Genomic DNA, 22,114 nt, shown 5'->3' with positions numbered 1-22,114 from the left:
AGTAAAAAGTGTAACCCCTAATCAAAAATAATTTAAACTCTTACCCTAGATTCGAAATCACTCTCTCTTGCCGATAGCGTTTACCCACTTCCTGCCGGAACTCAGAAAAAATTATCTCCATGGTTTGCGCCTTACCGCAACCACGGCCAACTTCGATCACGCGCTGCCGCGCTATATACCGCGGCAGCGCGTGATCGAAGTTGGCCCTGCCGCAACCGATGGACCCCGATTTTTTGAGGTCACGTGCCGGAAAAAGGTAAACGCTTTGTAACAAAACCGTCAATGGGAAAGCTCTCAGTATTCGAATCTAGGGTACGAGTTTAAATTATCTTTGCCCTAATACTCCGGAACAAGCGAACAAAATTCGGGACAGGGTAAATCTTACCCCGAGAACAGGCGAATAAAAAGTCTTAGGCATAGAAATCGGATAACAAACTAGAACGATTTTTGAAATTTTGTCGTGGGTTCCGATTAGAACTTTTAAAAAACCCTGCCTTTGGCCCATGCTTTTCGTTTGGCTGGCAACGAAAGTTACGCCATCGGTGCCAAACTGGTGAACTAACACTCTATTTCGCCTAAAATTAAATGGCCGACTTTAGCTCGACCACGGCCGTGGCAGTGGCTCGACGCTAACGCGGGTTTTTTTACATCTTTAAAGTAACTTATGTTTAATTAATGTAATCAAATCGTGTAAGAGTACATACTCAAAAGAAAACATATCTTTTCACAGGTTAGTGTTAGAAATAGTTTTCTTTTTACCATAATTTCCAATCGCTAAGAACGCACTAGAAAACGCGTTTCTTTCAAATCATAGAAAGATAGTTTTTTAAATAAAAAATGAAGAATGGTTCAAAATTCCGTAATTAAATAAACAAAAACATATCTTTTCACAGGTTACTGTTAGAAATAGTTGTTTAACGAGCAATGGTTATGGGGAAAACCGGTGCACAGTAATGGTTTATCGCGAATATCTACGTTAGTATTGTATGTACGGCTATAAACCCAAAATGAACATTAGGGTCTGGCTATTTCCTACAAAAAATGTTCTATGAACATTTTACATACGAGCAATCGTTGTGTCGAAATCGCGGTTTTAACGTTGTACCTGAAACGCGTCTTAGAATTTTGCGCCTTCGTTGACTTAAAACGCACCCGCCGCTCTTCATGTAACCGCGTTTAAAATTTACCACCCAGCTAACTCTTGTTATTTTTGCAATAAATCGCTTGAAAATGAAGCTATTGTGAAGGTTGTGTAAGACAAAATGATGGGAAAGTCGGAATAATGGGTCACTTCAATTTAAGTTCATATTGACTGCCGTATGGAATAAATCCAAAAGACCAGTATCAATGCTTTGAAAAGAAAACACGACACCGATGAGACTGTTCGACATGTAGAACGCGAGCGAATCAACCTACCAAATGATATAAGAAATATTCAACATACAAATTTTCCCGTTTATATGAACTTAAATGTAATATAAAATCGTCTTGAAAAACCGTTTATTGCTTTATAACATTCAAAAATAATATTAAAATTATTAACATTAATAAGTTTGCGTTGTCAACGCGCGTAGTTTGAAACGGAAAAACCCGATTACTATTGTCACGGCCAACTTTGATTTCTCGCGCATCTCTCGCGCTACAGCGGCCATCTCATTCGTTGACGTTCCTGTGTTAACCTATGAGCAAAAGATGTGTATGACGTCAGCGCCCCTAGCGGATTTTTATTTTTAGTATAGTTTTTACATTGGGGACAATATAACCACCGAGCGTGGCGCTGAACACCTACACATTATAGTACAGTTTATAGGGGGAAAATCCTTGCTCGCGGAATTTCGACGAATGTGTTGGCCGTAGTAGCGCGAACAGCGCGTGATGAAAGTTGGGCGTGCTACGGCAAGCTGCTAGCGCCATAACATGGCGGTTAAAAATAGTAGAAGCTCAGACGATTTTTACAGGAGGGGGGGGGGTGCAAAATAACGAGAATGAATATTGGTGTATATAGGAATGAGCCTTCACACCAAGCGCACCAGATTCAAAATAAAACAAATGGAAAAATTTACAAACACTAAAAGCGAACAATGCAATAAAATGAACACACAAAACAAAAAATTAAAATACGCGACAAATCGAATAACAAAACCAAAAAAGAAACGAGATAATAATAGTCCGCAGAAAGTTATCAAGTCCGAACAGCGTTGCGAAGTATAGCGCAAGTGGAGGAAATAACGTCTGAAAATCCGGCGTGGACCGCTTTCAACACACCCGTCAGAGAGACGGGAAGAGCCCTCTTATGGAGACTACTAAGGAGACCTCGCCGTGCTGCAACTTGGGATGGACAGGCGAAGAGAATGTGCTCCGCGGTATCTACCGCCCCGCACTTCGAGCAAGAATCCGAGCTACTCAAATTAAAGCGGAAGAGAGTTGCTTTCGCGGGAAGGCGTCCGCAGCCGAGACGCGCCAAAAGAGTGTCATCCCGCCTGGGGAGCTGCCGCCGCATAATCTCGCGAGAGCCCGGATTAGGCTTCGCTTCCCTGAGGGCGTAGGAGGTGGCGCGGGTCTGCCAGGAGTCCCACCAAGCACTGGTAACCACTTTACTACACGCGGATTTCAATTCAGAGAGCGTAGCCGGGAGGAAAAAGTCCACCTTGGAGGGACGCGGAAGACTGGTGACGTCCGCGAGACCGTCCGCCGTTTCATTGCCCACTACGCCGACGTGAGCCGGACACCACAAAAGAGTCACTGAGTAGGAGTACCCGTCGCATAAGTCATGAATAGCGGTGATTACCGGATCATTTGAACGCGAATGTAACATCGTAAGCGCGCTTTTGGAGTCGGAGCAGAGGACTATTGAACTTTCAAGATGAGCGGAAGCGTATGAAAGTGCCAATTGAATGGCCAACAGCTCTATCCTGTTTATGGGATGGCCGGGATAAATAAGATTTCGTTTTGGTTCGCTTTGAAAATATTTAAGCCTAGGCCTGACATATTTATTTATTTATATAATAAAGAAATCGGTCACTAAGCTAGTGTTAGCTTATATGTGGCCGTACAGTATAGAGTAATGGCAGTGCTACGTCACACGATGTCACCCATGCTTTTTCCTATTCATAAAAAATTCGCGCCCACAATGGCGGCCATGGCCAAAGCTACGGAGTGCTACTATATATCAAAATAGTTACAGGTTATTGGTTATTGTTAAACAACAAAAACTTACAAAATACAAATAAAAGGGGTGCATACGGTACAACGAGTTAAAAGGGTCATTTGAGCCTAGAGTAAAACAGAAGTCACAGATAATAGTATAAATGGTATAGTTGGGGAAAACGTAAAATGGGAGTAAAATAAAAGATAAAAATAAAAGTTAAGCTAGTTGGTCAAGTTTAAGACGCACAATCTCGCGAACAGAGCGTCGGAGAGCAGTGGGGCAATTCTGGAAAAAATCGACTGGGAATTCGATCTCGATACCCTATACCATGTCGACATCGACTTCGACAATTTGCATTGATTTATGCTGCTTCGAAATCTTTACCGAATACCATTCGTCGAGATCTCGAAGTTCGAAATGTAGTTTTCGATCGAAAATTGGATTTTGAATATTTACAGAATACGCCCCCAGAACGAGTGCCACAAGAGAGAACATCAGCTGGTAGAGAGTTCCATAGATCGATTGTTCGGTGGGAGAAATGCCATTGGCGCAGGGATGTTCTAGTCCTAGGTTTAAAGATTTTTGCGTCGTGTCCCCGGGTTCGATGTAGAGAGTCAAATCGGAAGAATGAGTTTGGGTCGACTGATGAGTCACCATGCCACAGACTCCAAAGTTGTACAATATCGTTCACGACATGTCGGAGTTTGGGGGAGTCGAGATGGAGTGCAGCGTCAGGGTCATCAGGTGATAAATGTTCTAGGCCGCGAGTCAGTTTGGTAAATCGATTGTCCGCTTTCCTAAGGCTATCTTGGTCACCAAGTAGAGAGGGCCTCCACACTTCTGAGGCGAAGTTTATATGGGGAAGAACCAGCGATGTATATATAGTGCGAATAAGTCGTGGGGACCGAAAGAAAAAGTTCCGTCTGGTGAGGCCCGTGAGGGAATTGATCTTTTTTACAACCTTGGAAGTATGATGGCTATAGTTCAGGCTGGAGTCCATCCAGATTCCTAGGTCCCGAACAGTAAAGACAGGCTGGATACAAAGTTGTTCCAGATATCAATAATGTACGTTTATTGTACAGGAAATACACAGTATAAACCATAGAAATCTCATAGGTAACTAGAATGCTGCCGTGTAACTGGCAAATGGCTCAAACGCCGTGGCAGACGAAGCCAGATCTCAGCCAATCAGAGTTCAAAGAGCGGTTCTGCCAAGAATTTAATGTCACCGGAGAGAATGACGTCACCTATCTCCCGCAATAGTAGCGGAACCAAGGAGGATTATTATCGCTGTAATAGCGCGCAACGCCGTGTGTTTTTCACTCAACGGGTTATAAATGATTGGAATCAGCTCCCGACAATTGCTAAGGTTAAATCCTCAGCCTCAGCGTTCAAGACCCGCCTTGATAAGTTTTGTGGCTGGTAAAAAATAAATAAAAATACAAAAATGTATATATATCTCTATAATTTTGTATCTGCTATATATTGTATGTCACTTTCGTTCTTATTGTTTTCTTTTGTTTGTATATTTCGTGTATCAGGGCTCAATAAGTGTATTTCACTTTCTTTTCCTGACTAATAAAGTTATTATTATAAATAACTCCGATTCCGAGGGTGGGGCTTCGGCTGGTGAAACCAAAATCGTCACCCGATGCCGATGGTTACTCCCCCACTTTATGGCTCCAAGACCAGAGAGAATTTATAATTATAAATTCTCTCTGCCAAGACATTGTAATTCTCATGGTTCGACTGTGTGGCGCCATCTACAGTCTACGTCTCTCATTGGTATTTGATAAATATAAAAATGTTGAATTTCCTCAGTCGAAATATAAAAATTATGTATATTTTGACCTATAACGTCTTCGATAACAAATTTTGAAACACGAAATAATTAATGATATTAGAACCGTTCAAGATAATAGAAGGCGCTAAACGCCTTGTACATCTAAATAGAAGGCGGAGCCGTTTTTAGGGGATGCTACGTTATTCCCGTTCCGAGAGCAGACGCATTTTTCCAAATTTGCGGCGGTCGAACGGGCACGTTTGAAATAACGGCTTACAAAGTTTTCAATCAAATCTGGATTGAAGAAGAAAGAAACTCGAAAAATTTAACTTCAGGTAGGAAATAAACTTTTTTACTACGTTTATTAAATAGAACTTTACAATAAAAAGTGCTAGAAATTATTTCTAAAAATAAACATAAACTGATAACTTGTTTTGCGTAAAGTGTTTTGACGCATTTTGAATTATGCTAAATAATAATTATGTGGGTAAACTGAAATATAAGAGTAATCTTAAATTAATTAATTAAACCTTATTCCCAATTAACGTGTTTTACCTGGATGTCCTAGTTGTACGATCTTTCAAGCGAAAACCGGCCTGAAATAGTTTTAAGTCGCTTACTCGTTTTATATTTAAAGATGTGTTTGTCCAAAACACGGCGCTTTTCAACTACTTTGTACGAATCGTTTGCATAGTTATTAAACCAAATAAATGGTTTTATAGTCGCTGTATCTATAATTACGTTTGACTCTTTGAGCCGCGGGCTGATTTTGGGATCATTAGAAAAATAGACCGTTTTTGGGTAGTTTTGTAGTTCATCGCTGACCTATGATACTCTGGAAAACACGGGGTCCCGAGCCCCGGGTTTTTGACCCCTACGCGTTCTTAAACTTAAATATAACGATTATATTAGAGAAGGTAAACGAATGTATAGCTTTACCCGCACTGTCAAATTAGCTTGACGAAACGTTCGCCAAACATGGGGTACTTTACCTCTCCGCCGTCGAAATCTAGTTTGACCCAATAATGGATATTTGTAATTGTTTTTTATTAATGAATTTGGTCGTTACTTTTCTTGGAAATCTAGATTATGAAAATTATGTTATCAGAAGTGTATAAATACGTTACTTAATTATTTTCGATATGCCTTGATTATTTGAAATTTTGCGTACTCATTTACGTTTTTTTTTTCCTGATCAGTCTCCGCCCGAAACGTTTTTAGGTAATTCCCCTAAAAATATGCGCAATTTTTAAAGAAATTTCTATGGAAATTCTCAGAATATTAGGAGTGTTACATATTTAATTTATAAAAGTTGCTTTCTTTATTGCGCCACAATTTTTAGGACTGTGTCCCGAATAAATCAGAATTTAACCCAACCTCACGGGGTTTCCTTTAGGCGACAAACATCCTTTCCAGTTGTGATCCAACATCGCCAAACAGTTTAAAGGGATAGTAATTGCAGGGGAAGCTATTTCATTTCAAATCTCCATTTCACACGCTGCCAATTCACGGCCATCAAAGTTTAGTTTCGCTCCTGGCACGAGAAATAAGCAGCTAGGCTTGGGGTACGTCAAGTTATTAAGATTTCTTGCAAGAAATGAAAGATTCTGGCGATCTTGCTAACTTGACGATTTTCAAAACCGGAAACAAGAACTTCTGATCTCACAAATCTTGCGAGATTTCCAAAATCGCTTTCGAGGTAGTTTTTAACAAGATTCAAGATGGCGTCGAATGCCAATGAATTATTTGGCGTAGCTCTAAAAGATGATATGACGGGAATAAATTATAATTTATAAATTTATTGGTAATTGTTTTTGTCGTTTTTTTTAAATTAAAGCAACGTTTCGAACTATTATTTCCAAAAAGGCTTAAAGTTGTATTACTTATTTTACAAATCCAGCTTATCGAAGAAAATTGATAGACAACTTGACGTTTTACTACGAAAAGCCCTGGATATAAGGGTAAAATTGACGAGGTACCCTGTTTTTAAAGATAAACTGAATTGAACTTCTATGTAATTGGTGACGAATGAGCTACATAAAAACAAGTTCAGCAAGCGTAGTTTATTTAATGGAAAGGCCTATTTAGGTAGCCGCGTTACAATGCCTTCATGCGCGCGAGCCAACAAATCCCTACGCTCACTATTACCGTTAACCTCAACCAGGGGCGTAGGTACGATTTTGAGGGAAAAATCGAATAAATTCATTTTTGCTCCGGCATACTTATTTGAAAAAAATCGTCTTTGCCACTAAGATTTAGTCAGATGCAGCTAGGAGCAACAAACACAAGGAGAACGCAGCTAGCCTTTAAAATCGCGAACGCAGTGTTGTGTACAAAATTCATTGGACGAACCTTTACCCTGAGCGTTTTACGGGCGGGGGGGGGGGAGTCAATTTCTGGATTTTCCCCTTCCGAAGGCAGCAGGCGCTAAATCAACTGAGTCTAGAGTAATATCGGCGTGACGTATGTCGACGTCACCCATGTTTTTCCCTATAGATAAAAACTACCCTCAAAATGGCGGCCATAGCCCAAAACTACAGAGCGATACTACTCAATACGAGAGTCGTCCACTTTCTAATATTGCAGGAGCACCTACAGACTTGGCATTCTAAAAACAATCAACAGTATTTCAAAATGGCAAAAATATAAATTTCGTTGATCCCTTTAAGAAATGTATTTTCTTAAATTATAAGCATTTGTAAACTACAGCTACATTCAGGTCGGTTTCTTTGAGATTTCCACTTTGGAAACACTAATGTTATTTTGAAAAAAATCTCCAGAGAAATGCTTGACAACGTACGCAAATAACAGGCTTGGAGTTAAAATCGTTCCACCTACGGCGATTTTAACCCTTTAGCGAAAAGTTGTCTCCATTGTATCGTTTGAGATTTATAACAAACATCTATCCGCGTTGGAAACTACTGTAATCGTTACTGCTAGAAATACGACATTGAAGAGGAGCGAGCGAAGTTTCTAGCCACTCAAATGGCGATTAGTTTGTAACGTTGTTTTATAAAGAGTGTCCCAACAAATCTAGTTAATCATTGCATATACAGGGTGTTTCAAAAGATTATGCAAAAAATTTAAGGAGTTGTAGGGGGTGAGTTGAGAAGTATGCCTGTTTTTTCCCCATTTTCCTACGATGAGTTAAGAGCGCCAGAGAGCTTCAAAGTGTGGCCTACTAGCCCCTGGAAGTAGGCTGCAACAAGCGCAAACCCAAGCAGCAGGGACTTTAAATACTGTTTAAGTGTTTTTACCCTGGTTACCTCAATTTGTTTACAAAGTCCTTTTTCACCTATCACACGAAACCAATTAATGTTCGCATTTCCCTGCTGCTGGGTTTTGCGCTTGTTGCAGCATCATGCATTGCGGGACACGTTACGTTTCTCTTTTCCGCCACCGGGTGGATTTAGCGCTGTACTTTCGCCAGTCGTTAGCTTGAACCAACACTGCCTTTCGATTCAAACTTAGGGTTGATAGGCTTATGGTTTTATCTATTATGAACATGTACCGAATATATTTCATGTGAAATTTACCAGTGGTAAGTCTATGATCAATTAATTAATAACCCAAGTAATTGAAGCATTTCCAAGTATTATTACCCATAGTTTGGATTCGTAAAATATATCGAGATTATTCAAAAATACATTCAGATTATTCAAAAATTCATTCAGATTATTCGAAAATTCATTCAGATTATTCGAAAATTCATTCAGATTATTCGAAAATTCATTCAGATTATTCGAAAATTCATTCAGATTATTCGAAAATTCATTCAGATTATTCGAAAATTCATTCCGATTATTCGAAAAATTCATTCAGATTATTCGAAAATTCATTCCGATTATTCGAAAATACATTCAGATTATTCGAAAATTCATTCAGATTATTCGAAAATTCATTCAGATTAGTCAAATAATACATTCAAGTTTTTCGAAAAATAAATCCAAATTATTCGAAAAATATATATAGGTTATCCGAAAAATATATATAGATTATACGAAATATGTATATAGATTATACGAAATATGTATATAGATTATACGAAAAATATATATAGATTATACGAAATATATATATATAGATTATTCGGAAAATATATATAGATTATTCGGAAAATATATTCCATGGGGAATTTACCAATGTTAAGTCTATGATCAATTTATTAATAACCCAGGTAATTGAAGTATTTGCAAGTATTTATACCAATAGTTCGGATTATTCGTAAAATATAATAATCAGCTAGGCTAATACCCAAGGCACCACCTTAGGCCCAAGTCATCAAGCGACTTTTAAAGCCGTTAATTCAGGTGGCCGGGTTACAATGCGTAGGAGGGTGGTGGCAAGCCCATCATGCCACGCGAGCCAACAGCTCCCTACTATTATTATTATTCGTAAAATATATCCAGATTATTCGTAAAATATATCCAGATTATTCGAAAATATATCCAGACTCTTCGGAAAATATATCTAGATTATTCGAAAATATATCCAGACTCTTCGGAAAATATATCCAGATCATTCGAAAATATATTCAGATTATTCGAAAATATATCCAGATAATTCGGAAAATATATCCAGATTATTCGAAAATATATCCAGACTCTTCGGAAAATATATCCAGATTATTCGAAAATATATCCAGACTCTTCGGAAAATATATCCAGATTATTCGAAAATATATCCAGACTCTTCGGAAAATATATCCAGATTATTCGAAAATATATCCAGATTATTCGAAAATATATCCAGACTCTTCGGAAAATATATCCAGACTCTTCGGAAAATATATCTAGATTATTCGAAAATATATCCAGACTCTTCGGAAAATATATCCAGATCATTCGAAAATATATCCAGATTATTCGAAAATATATCCAGACTCTTCGGAAAATATATCCAGATTATTCGAAAATATATCCAGACTCTTCGGAAAATATATCCAGATTATTCGAAAATATATCCAGACTCTTCGGAAAATATATCCAGATTATTCGAAAATATATCCAGATTATTCGAAAATATATCCAGACTCTTCGGAAAATATATCCAGACTCTTCGGAAAATATATCTAGATTATTCGAAAATATATCCAGACTCTTCGGAAAATATATCCAGATTATTCGAAAATATATCCAGATTATTCGAAAATATATCCAGACTCTTCGGAAAATATATCTAGATTATTCGAAAATATATCCAGACTCTTCGGAAAATATATCCAGATCATTCGAAAATATATCCAGATTATTCGAAAATATATCCAGACTCTTCGGAAAATATATCCAGATTATTCGAAAATATATCCAGACTCTTCGGAAAATATATCCAGATTATTCGAAAATATATCCAGACTCTTCGGAAAATATATCCAGATTATTCGGAAAATATATCCAGATTATTCGAAAATATATCCAGACTCTTCGGAAAATATATCCAGATTATTCGAAAATATATCCAGACTCTTCGGAAAATATATCCAGATTATTCGAAAATATATCCAGACTCTTCGGAAAATATATCCAGATCATTCGAAAATATATCCAGATTATTCGAAAATATATCCAGACTCTTCGGAAAATATATCCAGATTATTCGAAAATATATCCAGACTCTTCGGAAAATATATCCAGATTATTCGAAAATATATCCAGACTCTTCGGAAAATATATCCAGATTATTCGGAAAATATATCCAGATTATTCGAAAATATATCCAGACTCTTCGGAAAATATATCCAGATTATTCGAAAATATATCCAGACTCTTCGGAAAATATATCCAGATTATTCGAAAATATATCCAGATTATTCGAAAATATATCCAGACTCTTCGGAAAATATATCCAGATTATTCGAAAATATATCCAGATTATTCGAAAATATATCCAGACTCTTCGGAAAATATATCCAGATTATTCGAAAATATATCCAGATTATTCGAAAATATATCCAGACTCTTCGGAAAATATATCCAGACACTTCGGAAAATATATCTAGATTATTCGAAAATATATCAAGACTCTTCGGAAAATATATCCAGATCATTCGAAAATATATCCAGATTATTCGAAAATATATCCAGACTCTTCGGAAAATATATCCAGATTATTCGAAAATATAACCAGACTCTTCGGAAAATATAACCAGACTCTTCGGAAAATATATCCAGATCATTCGAAAATATATCCAGATTATTCGAAAATATATCCAGATTATTCGAAAAATACATTTAGGTTTTTCGAAAAATAAATTAAAAAAATTCGAAAAATATATATAGATTATTCGGAAAATATATATAGATTATTCGAAAAATATATATAGCTTATTCGAAATATATATATAGCTTATCCGGAAAATATATATAGATTATTCGAAAAATATATATAGATTATTCGAAAAAAATATAGATTATTCGAAAAATATATATATATAGATTATTCGAAAAATATATATATATAGATTATTCGAAAAATATATATATATAGATTATTCGAAAAATATATATCGATTATACGGAAAATATCTATAGATTATACGGAAAATATCTATAGATTATACGGAAAATATCTATAGATTATTCGAAAAATATATATAGATTATTCGAAATATATATATAGATTATACGGAAAATATTTCCAGATTATACGAAAAATATCTATAGATTATACGGAAAATATCTATAGATTATTCGGAAAATACAGATTATTAGGAAAATATAGACTATTCTGAAAATATATATAGACTATTCTGAAAATATATATAGACTATTCGGAAAATATATATAGACTATTCGGAAAATATATATAGACTATTCGGAAAATATATATAGACTATTCGGAAAATATATATAGACTATTCGGAAAATATATATAGACTATTCGGAAAATATATATAGACTATTCGGAAAATATATATAGACTATTCGGAAAATATATATAGACTATTCGGAAAATATATATAGACTATTCGGAAAATATATATAGACTATTCGGAAAATATATATAGACTATTCGGAAAATATATATAGACTATTCGGAAAATATATATAGACTATTCGGAAAATATATATAGACTATTCGGAAAATATATATAGACTATTCGGAAAAAAAATATATATATAGATTATTCGAAATATGTATATAGATTATTCGAAATATGTATATAGATTATTCGAAATATGTAGATAGATTATTCGAAATATGTAGATAGATTATTCGAAATATGTAGATAGATTATTCGAAATATGTATATAGATTATTCGAAATATGTATATAGATTATTCGAAATATGTATATAGATTATTCGAAATATGTATATAGATTATTCGAAATATGTATATAGATTATTCGAAATATGTAGATAGATTATTCGAAATATGTAGATAGATTATTCGAAATATGTAGATAGATTATTCGAAATATGTAGATAGATTATTCGAAATATGTAGATAGATTATTCGAAATATGTAGATAGATTATTCGAAATATGTAGATAGATTATTCGAAATATGTAGATAGATTATTCGAAATATGTATATAGATTATTCGAAGTCACTTTGTGAAAAGTGCCATCTTAAATTATTTTTAAAACTGATAGGTTGAGGCGCGAGTATTGAAACTTATTTTTGCGTTTAAAACCAGAATTAAAGCGAGCAAATGAAATGACGGAAAAACAATCGTTTTTCCTCATCGTGACGAACTTGTTTCGCGAGTGTCGTACTGGCTTATTTTTTGACGAGTGAGAGATCGTGTGAGGGTGCCAATTCGTAGATTTTATTTTTATTCAACTTCCAAATATTAATATTAACTCGATCACGGCGGCGTGACGATGGAATACTTACGAGCACTCGTTCAAAAGCGTTGCAATTCGCGGAGAAATTCGAAGTATTTCGGAATGAACCCGAGCTTGAAGCGACCATCTTCGACACTTCGTTTCCGATGTAGAGGTCTCTCTGGCCAGTGGTCCATGCTAAATATTGGCCCTATTGTCAAGGTCCTCCGAGAAGACGTTCCAAGGACAATTTTAACCTTTTGGTTGTTTTTCGCTACCTTTACGGATTAATCACTTAAATATGGTGTTTCTCCTTTTAACTAATAATTTAAAATGCAATTAGGTCTTTACACGGTTTTGTGCTTATAAACCGCGAAGGTAGTCCCACCGCAAATTAAATTTCTCTTCATTCAAGGTGCGTTTTAATTAACGTAGTGGTAGTAGTAGCAGTAAGCAGACTTTGTTTCGCGACTGGCAGTACTGCAATCGTGGTTTTTTTTATGAGTAGGCTTTACACCTAGTTACGGAAAGAAATATAGCGTTGATATTGGTATTTCCTAATCGGGTTTTAATATGTATTTAAGGTGACCTACTTGAATAGAGTATTTTTTTAAATATAGAGTGCCTATTTCAATAGGCCTTTCTATAAAGTAACATTGGCCTTCTTGTTTAAATGTATTGGGCGCATCACTCGTGACGTATAAGTGACGTTTCTCTAGGATAGCCAATTAAAATTCGACGAGCCGCCCTTTTCATAAAGATCTAACCTTCAAAACTGAACTGAACTCCTACGTATCTCGTGACGAAAGCGATACATTAAAAAAAGTTCGGCAAGCGTAATGACTTTATAGAAAGGCCTATTGCAAAAATAAATGCCTTCTAAATCTCATAAAAGATTAGATTTTGAACAATTTTTTTGTACCCGAAATAACTGTTATCTTAGACCACTAGTAAAGGCGGGGAGTTTTTGGCCTCCGCAGCAAATATGGTCCGCTAATTAAAGTGATTTATGTCAAATAGTATATTAGAGTTAAGTGAAATATATTGTCTGCCACTAATATGAAGTAAGAGCTTGAAAGGGATTGTCCAAACATTAGTATTTTCTTACAAATATTTTCACATTTAAAAGTTTAATTTAACATCCGCTTCTACATTAAAAAGATCATGGCAACCCTGTTTTAAAAGATATTAAAAAGATTGGGCAGAAAACGGCTAATTTTTCTACGTAAATTAACACGATTATTTTGCGGCGCGAGCTTGAGTCCGTAAGTAGCGAGAAAATTTTGTATCTGTGGGTGTTCTTATTTGAAAATTGCGCCTTTTAATAAACGGAAGATCACTAACGCCATCTATTGAGCAGATCATAAAGTTACTCTTATTTTTATTAATGTTAAATGTCGGCCGATTTAGTTGCCTCACGTAACATGGATTTCGAGTACAGATTACAGGATATTATTTCCTGCTTGTAGTAGAGCTCTCGGCAGCGCTTTAATTGGCTTCTTTCATTTTTGAGTGAAGCAGAGAACACGACGACGCAATACGCTGTTTGGACCAAAGTACAGCTAGACTTCGTAGTAAGCTTACTGTTTCGTCTCTGTAATTGCAAATAGAATATAACCCAGACAAACTATTGTTCATTGGATGGTTGTTCCGTTGTAGCTGGGTGAGTGTAAACGGCGAATACCATAAGCCTAACACAAGGTCCCCATAAGCAAAGGTCTAGGGCAAATTATTAACGATCACATACCCGTTATTAAGAGGTAGGTATTTAAAATCAGCATCTCCTAGTGGCTACGTCCTCAACTATGCATTTCTGAAATAAATTTATGAAAGCGCACAAGCCGTGCGCGAACGTTCTTAAAGGGAATAGAACCTCCAACGCGTTCTTTATGGAAGACCCCATCAATTTCCATTTTTCCCTTCACAATCAGCGATTATCAGCGCCGCAGGTGTGGAAAGCCATGGGAGGCAGCGGACAATATTGGAACCCTCGGAGGGCGACAGAAATATCAGAGGTTATATTCCCTTTAAACTAAGAACGACGCGGGAAAAATCTCCGCCGCGAGCCCTTAGCACCGTAGCCAAGGCTTATTCGCAATTTTATCGCTTTAAAACTTAAAATTAACTCTTATCTTTGCAAAATGATTCATCAGAACCTAAAACTGGCTATTAGAAATAAGAGTTGTGTTTCTGAAGGTATTTATTTTTCAAATGTGAGATTTAGACGCGTTTTGTATGGCATTTATCAACCCGAGCGTGGCTGCTCTACCAAGCAAGAGAATATTTTAGATGTAGAAATTTTGATAAAGAAGATGTCGCTACTGCCCTATTGTCGCACGTAGAGCTCGGCGTTTGGATAAGAATTAATCACTTTATTTATTTTTATCCAAAACACACATTTATCCACAAATTATCCGAAAAAATCCATTATTTTTACATGTTAAATTGCTTTTTAGTCTGGATAATATCCACGAATAAACAGTTAATCGTTATTTTTATGGTTAATCGAAATTTTAGCGGTTAATTTATCTGTTTCGCCGAGCTCTAAGGACAACGCTGTTACCATGTTCCCCTATGGTAGACCTTTACTTATGGGGAGTCTTGGGGACCTTATGATAGACTTATGTGAATACCATCGGATGTATTACAGACCACTATATAGTTCCCGAAATCTTCAGTGTAATGATAGCGAAGGCTTAAAACAAGTGTCGGCTCTATCATTGCCACCTGTATTATGAAAAGGACCCTGTTATTAGAGATGGCCATGAATCTATCGGATTCTTCGAAAAAAGCGACTTCACTGGAGTGCGTGGTGCCATCTATTAATGGCAAAGGAAGTTAAAATTCAAAATAGCGAAATGATAACGTCATCAGAGACATTGTAGAGTATTATAGTTGGACAACTTATACTCTATTTAGTGGACTTTAACCTAAATTATATATCCCATGTAAAAATATTATTTATAATTGCTGTAATTAATGTTATTGACCAATTTAAAAACGATCCAATCAACGCGATGGTACCTATAAGTACCACCTTTTTTGATTTCGGCACTAGCGACATCTATTGAAAAAAAAGAGCTACTTCACGTCGAGCCGCCACTTGCTTTAATGTTTATCAGAAGTATATACAAATATCTTAGATAGAAGTATCCATTTTCATTTCCTGCTAATTTCATTTTGCTTGAAACACGTACCTTCTGTAACTGCCATTGAAAAATAGTTTTATAGATATTTACGTCGCAATAATTTATACTTCACGAACCGAGCTAAGTAGATTTTGTTTAGGTGGAAGGAGTTGACTTAGGCCTGTGTAGTTCATTGGGTACTAGCTAAGCTGATTTAATACAGGTATCAGGTCGGATGCCTTACTCAAAGCCCTGGCTTCCAATTTCAAATCCGGTCCTAAATCTGTTGTCAATATTGAAAAATTTCTCGGAATGATCGACAGATGAACTTTCAAGGTTTTGTTGCTCTGCGTGATTAGAGATAATCTGGTTTATTTTAGAAATGACTCGGTAAATGTTGGTTCACCTGCTGAGTTACCTAGTACCGCGTGCTAAACGAAAGAATTGTTTGATTGGGTGTAGCCTATATCCCCCTCTGTGCCAGAATTTTAATCGAAACCCGTACTGAGAATTGATTCTTTTGAATTTAGTTTAAAAAACGCATAGGCGTATCTGAAAATGATTTCCCCCTCAAGGCTCAAGCAATAAGGCACAAATAATGCTCATTGTTACAAAATCCTTTCGTATAAACCAAAGTAAATTTTCACCAAATGTCATGGACTTGGTGTTCATATAAGTACCTTCTTTAACCTTAATTCACCTTACCTTAATCTCACCAAATTCCGAGTTTATCTCACCGAATTCCGAGTTAATTTCGCCGAATTCCTAACCTTAATCTTACCGAATTCCTAATTCTAATCTTACCGAATTCCTAACCTTAATCTTACCGAATTCCTAATCTCAATCTTACCGAATTCCTAATCTTAATCTTACCGAATTCCTAATCTCAATCTTACCGAATTCCTAATCGTAATCTTACCGAATTCCTAACCTTAATCTTACCGAATTCCTAACCTTAATCTTACCGAATTCCTAATCTCAATCTTACCGAATTCCTAATCTTAATCTTACCGAATTCCTAATCTCAATCTTACCGAATTACTAATCTCAATCTTACCGAATTCCTAATCTTAATCTTACCGATTTGCGAATTACTAATCTTAATCTTACCGAATTCCTCACCTTAATCTTACCGAATTCCTCACCTTAATTTTACCGAATTCCTCACCTTAATTTTACCGAATTCCTCACCTTAATCTTACCGAATTCCTCACCTTAATTTTACCGAATTCCTCACCTTAATTTTACCGAATTCCTCACCTTAATTTTACCGAATTCCTCACCTTAATTTTACCGAATTCCTCACCTTAATTTTACCGAATTCCGCACCTTAATTTTACCGAATTCCTCACCTTAATTTTACCGAATTCCTCACCTTAATTTTACCGAATTCCTCACCTTAATTTTACCGAATTCCTCACCTTAATTTTACCGAATTCCTCACCTTAATTTTACCGAATTCCTCACCTTAATTTTACCGAATTCCTCACCTTAATTTTACCGAATTCCTCACCTTAATTTTACCGAATTCCTCACCTTAATTTTACCGAATTCCTCACCTTAATTTTACCGAATTCCTCACCTTAATTTTACCGAATTCCTCACCTTAATTTTACCGAATTCCTCACCTTAATCTTACCGAATTCCTCACCTTAATTTTACCGAATTCCTCACCTTAATTTTACCGAATTCCTCACCTTAATCTTACCGAATTCCTCACCTTAATCTCGCCCTCTATAATTATAAATTGTGTTTGTAATTTTATAGATACTGGTGAATCGTAACCCCCAAAAATCCTCAATCAAGAATGGTTAGTGAAGAAAATGGCGTCAAAGACGAGAAATCGAACGGTGACGTGGTAACCGCCGTGGTAACGCCCCATCATCGGGGGAACTGGTCCAACCAAGCCGAATTCTTCCTGTCCTGTCTGGGGTACGCCGTCGGACTCGGCAACGTCTGGCGCTTTCCATATCTGTGCTACAAAAATGGCGGAGGCAAGTACACCCCGGCTAATTTCATTCGTTTCGTTTCATTAGTGCTTCCAACGGCCACCTGATCAGGTCAATCGGGTCTTAATTCTCAGATATCTGAAGGTAAACAGCTAGATCAGGTTAATCATATAGCATATATTGGATGTCCACTAAGAAACGAAAAATGATAAATAACTGAAATACTTTTTTTTGAAAAATCTCAAATTTATATAGAACATTCCTCGTGCAGGGGGACATTTACTAGAGTAAAATTGAATGACCTTGAACCATGTCTTCAAGGTCATTCTAAAACTATCTAGTGAATCGTTGGGTTTACGGATTTCGTTCCAATTAGAAAGTTTTTGCTCGTCATCTCATTAGTTCAAATAACTTTGATTTGACCAAATTTGACCAATCAGAAGCCGAGAAATTGAAGGTTAATGAATTCAGTGTTTGATAATAAATAATCTGATTAGTTTTAATGTGACTTAATCAAATAAATACTGAATAGTTTAAAAATGCCAAAGTTGGCTACGATACATGCTTGAGCTCGTTTAACGATGGAGTTCGATTATTCTAAAACTTGTTGTCATATGACAACCAATCTTACAGAAATCAGGTTCAATTCATTAACCTTTAATTTATCGGCTTATGATTGGTCAAATTTGGTCAAATTAAAGTTAGTTGAACTAATAATATGGCGAGCAACAACTTTTAAATTCGAACCAAATCCGTAAACCCAACGGTTCCCGGAATAGTTTTTGAATGACCTTCAAGACATGGTTCAAGGTCCTTCAATTTTAGCACTAGTTAACAGATGTCCCCCTGCACGTGCAATGTTCCATAAGATTTAAATTTTTTCAAATAAAATGATTTTCAGTTATCATTTTTCGTTTTTTAGTATATATATATGATATATATCATGTATGATATATATATATATATATATATATGTAATATCATATGTATCATATATGTAATACAATGCGGGTTATAAACATAGCTTATTATTATTATTGTAATTATTATGAAAATTTCGAAAGGAATTGTAATCCGTGAATATGTAAAATAGGTAACTGTGATCTGAAATCCGCTCAACTTCTATTGGTTGGTTTACGATGAATTCGGATTAGTTTCGGGTTTAAACTATCTGGTTTACATTTCAAACGGTATCTACTGATCTGATAAAATTTTAGCTTAAATGCGAATATTCTGATATTCGATTTCTCGTGTTAACAGTTGGAAACGCTACGATACAATAAAGTTACGGTAATTTATTTAATTTGTTATACTTAAAACACAGGTGCATTTTTGATACCTTACACCACAATGTTGGCCTTTTGCGCCCTGCCAATCTTCTTCGTGGAGTTGGCCTTGGGACAATACCACGCTTGCGGACCTAACATCATCTTCAAGCACATGGCTCCCGGCTTCCGAGGTGAGTCGAGTGTAATTTTCCATTTTAGCACGCTCATCTTGTTTGTTATAACCCGTTCATAATACGGGATACACCGAACAAGATCAGCTTCTTAGATGACACAACGGAGTCTAAGAACTCCCCCCCCCCCCCGGTCTGGACCCATTGACGTAAGTTGCGCGAACAGGAAGTAAACCCAATAAAAAACCAAAAATCATAAATTGCGAATTGGAATGCAACTTTCGGGGTGAATAAAACTGAACACACCTCTTTTATTTTAACATTTTTCCTTTATTTTCAATGTCTTACTATCACTTCCTGTAATCACACTATTTACCTTTTACGGAATTTCTATACCCCTGTCATTTTCATTACGTGTTTTTAATGAAGACGGCAATCAAATATTGCAAAGTTGGAAATCATTTGACCAAAATTATGTCGGTTATTGTGTCAAATTAATTTTGATCCTTTTAGAAATCCAATTATAAAACCACGTTTTTATTTCGTAAATATTAAAATAATTAATTAATCTTATATTTTTATGCAATTAGGCGCTTAAATAAAACATTCTTCAAGGAAATCGCCAAAAAGTAATATTTCCGAGAGCCAGGACCCGCAAGGTATTGTTTATATAGTGTTTGTGGAAATAATTAAAACATTTCACCTGTAAACAGAACGTCGTGTTTTTGCCAAGCCTTAATAAGTCAAAAAAGCTACCAGGTTAAAAGGGAACGCTTGTTGCTGCCGTAAAGGTGAAACATTTCCATTATTTTCACAAGCACTATATAAACAGTGACTTGCAGGTCCTGGCTCTCGGAAATATTACTTCTTGTCGATTTCTAGGGAGGATGATTTATTGAATCGTATTTTGAACAGAAATTATCATGTATTACTTCATTTTCGAAAATTAAAATTCTTTGAATCCTGAATATTGGAGTACGATGTTTTAAAAACAATGTAGGGAGTGACGAAGAATAGACGTCATACCCAAAACGATAAGAGATTCTAACGGGAAAATAAACAACTTAAAAATAAACGTTCTACGGTTCCCTGGACGTGATTGCACACTTATGAAAAATGTGATTATAAACTTACGATGCTGTGCAACCAGTTCTTCACATTGTTTATTTTTATTTGAATTCAAGGAATTTTAATTATATTTTTTTGAAAGTCGATGATACATTATATTTTTAGATAATAGATTTTAGCATAAGTATGTGATACAAGACAGGTTAAGCCACTTCTCGAAAACGTATATGGGGAACTTGTAGCTGAGTGTATATTGTACACCATTAATCTACGTCTACAATACTACAAGTTTCCCGTACACGTTTCGAGAGTGGCTTAACCTGTTTTATTGTTCCCTAAATATGACACTTAATTCTTATTCTTCAGATGCAAACTTTTTCTGAGATGGGGGGGGGGGATTTCTTTTGTGTGTTGACGTCACTACGTGAAGGATTCTCAGTAAAATATTAACATATAGAGATACTTAATGAACAATATTATAGATTTATGGTGTTAGAATATGTAACATAATATCTAATAAGTGTGCCTCTGTGTAGCCACTCTATACAAAATATATTTCACTTTTTAAAATATATTCGGCTATTTGACCAATCAAAAAACAAATTGAATGGGTTAAAGTTTAACCTATTTAACAGGTTCCTATTTAAAACGTATTTATTTTCGTGTTGGAGGTGACGTAATACGCCGCATTGCTATTGTACCGCCACCTACTGTAGGTTTTTAAAAGTATATACTATTTGGGTTTTTTAAAATCAGATGAAAGGGAAATTACAATCTAAGCATTTCTAGTTTCTGATAGTAGATGGCGCTTTGTACTGAAGTGGTGTATTTATGTCACATCCATACACGGAAATGTATAAATTACCTTTATGGTATATTAAGAGTGATTATCTAGGAGCAACAAACACAGCACTGCCCACACAAGGAGAACGCAACCCTTCAAAAGTCGTGTATTTTCTTGGGTACATTTTTCATTGGCTAGACGCTTTAGCGCCTGCTGCCGTCGGAAGGGGGAAATTCGGAAATTGTCTTCCCCCCTTTCCGTAAAACGTTCAGCGTAAAGGTTTGTCCAATGAAATTTGTCCACAACACTGCGTTAGCGTGTTTAAAGGCTAGCAGCGTTCTCCTTGTGTTTGTTGCTCCTAGGTGATTATGTAATGTTTCTGTATTGCAATATTGTTGGTTAGAATTGGCGTCTTAATTTTCTTGACCAATGGTCAATGTTTAATTTCAGGTTTGGGTTATGCCATGATCCTAGTAACCTTCTACGTCAACATATACTACAACGACATCCTGGGTTGGGTCCTGTACTACACGTACCAATCATTCAGCGCACAGTTACCCTGGGAATTCTGTGGCAACGAATGGAACTCCATAGGTAATTACCTTAACATAATAGAATATTTAGTTGGGTATTTTTGCCCTAGAGGGCCCTGATCAGGGTTGGCATTTTTTTTATTTAAAAAAAAATCAAATAAATCGATTTTTTTATTTAAATCGGATTTTTATTGATTTATTTGATTTTAATTAAAATTTCAAAGTTTTATATAATTTAGTATAATTATTTTACCTAAATCATATGTTTTAATTTTTAAAGACTAATATGAATAATGAATTTGTAAAATTTAAGCTAATAATCATATAGAAGTTTTTATTTTTTAAAACCTATCTTGGTACTTTACAAAACAAATTCGGCGTAATCCCCAGCCACAGGTAGAATCCAATGCAACATTAGGGGGGAAATATAAGAAAGATTATAATTAAACCTAAATTATAGCAATTGGCAAGGTTTTTCTTTTTCAAAAATACTATATAAAAATTGATTTAAATAATTGATTTTTTTGGAAAAAAAATCATTGATTAAAATC

The 22,114-nt window shown here is 35.6% G+C and overlaps 1 protein-coding gene across 2 annotated transcripts in view; it reads left to right on the top strand.

Annotated features, from left to right (window-relative positions):
* The first annotated feature begins 5,117 nt into the window (after window positions 1-5,117).
* LOC149943985 (sodium- and chloride-dependent glycine transporter 2-like) overlaps window positions 5,118-22,114 on the top strand; it is a 31,558-nt gene continuing 14,561 nt past the window's right edge. Inside the window, exons 1-4 of one of the 2 annotated variants that reach the window (XM_090174839.1) lie at window positions 5,118-5,266; window positions 17,598-17,824; window positions 19,104-19,238; window positions 21,481-21,624. In XM_090174839.1, the coding sequence (XP_090030965.1) occupies window positions 17,638-17,824; window positions 19,104-19,238; window positions 21,481-21,624 (466 nt within the window). In that variant the 5' untranslated portion in view covers window positions 5,118-5,266; window positions 17,598-17,637. Of the gene's footprint in view, window positions 5,287-17,597; window positions 17,825-19,103; window positions 19,239-21,480; window positions 21,625-22,114 lie in introns of both variants that reach the window. The other variant, XM_090174838.1, reaches the window with a different exon arrangement.

Source organism: Leiobunum rupestre, chromosome 5 (assembly GCF_980474605.1).
Source record: "Leiobunum rupestre chromosome 5, qqLeiRupe1.1.hap1, whole genome shotgun sequence".
In the NCBI taxonomy this organism is placed as follows: domain Eukaryota; kingdom Metazoa; phylum Arthropoda; class Arachnida; order Opiliones; family Sclerosomatidae; genus Leiobunum; species Leiobunum rupestre.
This window is presented reverse-complemented; position numbering and strand designations above follow the sequence as displayed.